The sequence below is a fragment of the Cryptomeria japonica genome, chromosome 4 (assembly GCF_030272615.1).
Source record: "Cryptomeria japonica chromosome 4, Sugi_1.0, whole genome shotgun sequence".
Lineage (NCBI taxonomy): Eukaryota > Viridiplantae > Streptophyta > Pinopsida > Cupressales > Cupressaceae > Cryptomeria > Cryptomeria japonica.
The window spans coordinates 763,083,192-763,087,182 of record NC_081408.1 but is presented as its reverse complement, the minus strand read 5'-3'; the positions used below and the strand labels follow the sequence as shown (position 1 = coordinate 763,087,182).

The 3,991-nt window shown below is 36.8% G+C and overlaps 1 protein-coding gene across 1 annotated transcript; it reads right to left on the bottom strand.

Annotated features, from left to right (window-relative positions):
• Positions 1–1,252: 1,252 nt before the first annotated feature.
• On the bottom strand, positions 1,253–2,465 carry LOC131061621 (zinc finger A20 and AN1 domain-containing stress-associated protein 6). Its single transcript, XM_057995398.2, has one exon. It carries the CDS (start codon positions 2,079–2,081, stop codon positions 1,584–1,586), a length of 498 nt encoding a protein of 165 aa, XP_057851381.1. The 5' UTR covers positions 2,082–2,465; the 3' UTR covers positions 1,253–1,583.
• Between the last annotated feature and the right edge of the window lie 1,526 nt (positions 2,466–3,991).

The following is a 3,991-nucleotide window of genomic DNA, read 5'->3' as shown; positions in this document are numbered from 1 at the left end:
GTGGTAAATAACCAGAGCCTAATACTCTCTTTAGATTTTAATTTTGTGAGCTTTCCTCTTTGTAAAACAGCAGATATTGGCCCCGAAAACATAATCCTACAGCCATAATTCATTTTTCAGTGAGGATCAGAAGCAATAATTCAGAGCCAAAATTTGTCACTCTTATGATTTGAGTCCTTTGTGCGATTTACTATTTGTTAATAACACGCCTGAATTGGCCCCCAGAAAATAAATCTATAATCATAATTCATGTTCAAAAATTATCTGTTTCTCTTTGGATTCTAGTTTTTGTTGCGTTACACTCTGTTCATAACTACCTATATTGGCCCCCAGCAAGAAAATCTATTAATGACCAGAATCTACATCCAATCATAAGTCAACAGCTCTGATTAATAGAACAAATATATACATCAACATAAAAAGCATGACATCTTGAACGGCAAAAAGTTAAAGGGGAAATCCAGTTTCTGATTTTTTAACTTTTAAAGAAAATGTCACACCATCATATAGCTTGAAAGCAAACACCATCAATCCCATATTTCAGATTCTTCTTCATCAGTCCAGAAAATAATATCAATCTATTGTTCCCTACAGCACAGAAGATTTAGTCTGGACAGCCAAATAGCACCCAAGCTCATCCGTAACAGGCAAATTAAGGTGTAAATATAGATTTCAAAACCCAGCTCTGATTACATCTTGCCCACACAATTTATTAACAGAATATTATAAGAAATTAGTGCTAATCTAAGCAACAATACATTTTCACAATTCCATATAGATTCCAAAACCAAGTTGGAATGAAATCTTGTCAGATAAACTCATCAACAAAAATTTTTACAATTCAATATAAATTTCAAAACCCAGGTCTGACGAAATCTTGTCATATTAATTCATCACCACCAATATAATTAGAATCTGACCAAACAATTGATCATCGAAACAATAAATAAACAGTGATCCGATTGCATTCAATTATGATGTAAATAAAAAATCTCAACAACAACAACAGAAATTTGCAATCTCAATTACCCTGCTTTAAAATAAGAATCTGAATTTACTTGTTTGGCTGATGACAAATAAACTTTATCAGATAAAAACCAAAGATTCTGTCAATACCACAAAACATTCATAAGCAACGCCATTTTGAAGGGTTGACCAGTAAATTCAATCCTTCACACATACTGAAATAAGCAATCAATTGACTATAGATTTGTTCCAAAGTGTTTCCACAAACACATCAAAACCCAACCAATGAAAAGCAAGTGAAAATTTGTTCACTATAAGCATAGGCATAACCAGCATAAATTGGCTCCCGTTACATAAAGCATATCTTTCATATGAGCCAAGAAACTACATCTGCATAAGCATTTCGTCCAAACCCTAGATAAAAGGCCACACTATTCCATCCCACCCCATCCCAAACAGAGAATACACATAAGGTTTTGCAGATACCCCATACCATCTGTAAAAAAAAAATTATTACTGCTTCACTGCAAACCCCTTCGACGAACAACAACCCTTAATATATTCCCGAAGAGAGTTTTATGGGGTTTCAATGACAAATACAAAGCAAAGGCAATTTTTCAAAACCTTTGAACTTTGTCGGCCTTAACGATGGGGTTTGCCTTAGCAATGGCCTCGCGGCCGGCGGCCTTGTAATCGAAGGTACAGTTATGCTTTTCAGAGTACCTGTGAATCCCGCAGAACAAATCGCCGCAACGGCACTTGAACCCCGTCAGTCCAACCCTCTTCCCGCACGAAAAACATCTGTTCTTTTTCGTCTGTGTCGCCTCAGAATGAAGCGCCGCCACCAAAGCAACGCTTGAAGAAGGGCCAGAAATATCAACCACCATATCATCGGATCGAGACCCTACAACGTCAACCTCAGTTCTGAGGATCGAAACCCCAGAAAACGGCGACTTGGGCGTTGTATTAACATTTAGCTGCACATATTCGTTGTAGCACTTAGAGCAGAGGTTCATGGTGGCCGGGCTGCCAAAGAAACCACAGTTATTAACGCAGGGCTTCAAGCCCTCCGGCACCTGGCACCCGGTCTCCTCCTTGTCTCTGTTTTGTGCCATCTTGGCCTTAAAATCCCCCAAAAAATAACAGATGAAACAACAAAACCCTTAAAAAGAAAGCAGCACCCAAATGATCTCTTCCACAAACACAATACCCAGAAGAATTTCTTTCAAAAATACCAAATACCCAGATAAACAAGCTTCTGGTACGCCCAGATCAAACCTCAAATCTTTTGATCACAGAAGCTGCTTCGCTACGACAGGGGATCGAACCCGGGTACAGAGGATCCAAAGTGTTGTAAAACTCTGAACTGAGGATGCCTCGGGCTATGGGCTTTATGGGGCTCTTAGCCGCGAGAAAAATCAACCATGGTCGGCAGATCTTGGGAAAATCCCGCAATCCAACCGCGTACAGATTACCTACTCGGCCCCCTGAATTGCTTAGCACCATGTGACCGTGTGCTTGTAACTTTCCTTATGGCCGCCTTCTCTGACCCCAAGTGTGTGAGCGTACGTCACGTCCCCGTCCATGTCAGTTTCTGCCTACGTGGCAGATAAAGGACCCCGCCAAGTCGGCGGTGACTCTGCGTAACGGCCGCCCCCGTCCTTCGAAACCACGTCGTGTATTGCAACGTCTCCTCCACGGCTGCTATATTTTTTTTTCTTTTTAATTTATTTATTCATGTGGTGTAAAGCGAAAGAAATTGGTATTTTTTTTTTCTTTTTTAATTTTTTGTTTGTTTGTTAAAAGAATTTGTTGGTAAGATGCCTTGGAGCGCACTAGGGATAGAGAAAGGTATTTTGAGCGGCAAAGAATGGGATTGAAAGGAAACCCACAAATTGCTGACCGACAATTTTGTTGCTTTGCTTTCCATACAAGTGCCTCCTCATTATTATTATCTTTCTTTGATATATTGTTCAATTTTGGGTGCCATATATTGTGGAATGGAGAATTTTATTTTTATTTTTTCTCTAAATAAAAATGAGTGAGGTTACAATTGGGGATCTTATTATCACCTCCCAAAAGAATTGAGCACGTTATTTATTTCGATTTGGTAATTAATTATTGTATATTTATGGACAAAAAATGGTTTATTATTGTGAAAAAGATTATCATTATTATGTATGGTGTTTGAGATAAGCAGATATGGTCACCGGACTATTAGATTGACCTCAAAAGATGTTTATTATTCATTTAAATTTGGTAGTTTATTGCTATATTGACGAACCATTTTTTTATTAAAAAATTTATTAGGTGTAGCTTTTAAAAATAGTATTTAAATAAAAAGTATTCTTAGTAAAAGTCATATATAAAATAACAAATTATGTGATAATATTTAGGCTCTCTAAAAAGACGTGATTTAATGTATAAATATGGACCCCTCTTTTCCCTTTGTTATTGCTTTTTTCATGTATGGTTAAAATTTTAGAATGCAGTTTTGTTTTTGTTTTCTAGATTAAAATAAGAGATTACAATTGAGGATCTTATTATCACCTTCCAAAACAATTGAGCACATTGTTTATTTAAATTTGTTCATTTATTATTGTGAAAAATATTATCATTATTATGTATGGTGTTTAGAATAAGCAGATATGGTCATGGGACTATTAGATTGACTTCAAAAGATGTTTATTTATTTAAATTTGGTGATTTATTATTATTGTTGTATTGTATATTCATGGACAAAAAGGAGTTTATTAATGTGGAAAGGATTATCATTATAGTGTATGGTGTTCGGAATAAGTAGATATGGTCATGGGACTTGTTGGGACTCATGAAATTTTGATGAATTTGGGAGGCCCATTCCAATATTATTGCATCTGCACTTCCTCCTGGCATGTTTATGGCATTTTTTTTGAATTTTTGTCTTATCGGCAAAACCTACCCCGATCGGCAGGACTTACCTCGATGAGGTCGTTGGAGTGTGGAACAGACCGAAGTAAGTTATCGGGTATTGGGGCGAGTAGTT

Bases quoted from the DNA above. Each gene is read 5' to 3' on its own strand.
- LOC131061621 (XM_057995398.2), bottom strand. From the start codon at position 2,081: ATGGCACAAAACAGAGACAAGGAGGAGACCGGGTGCCAGGTGCCGGAG.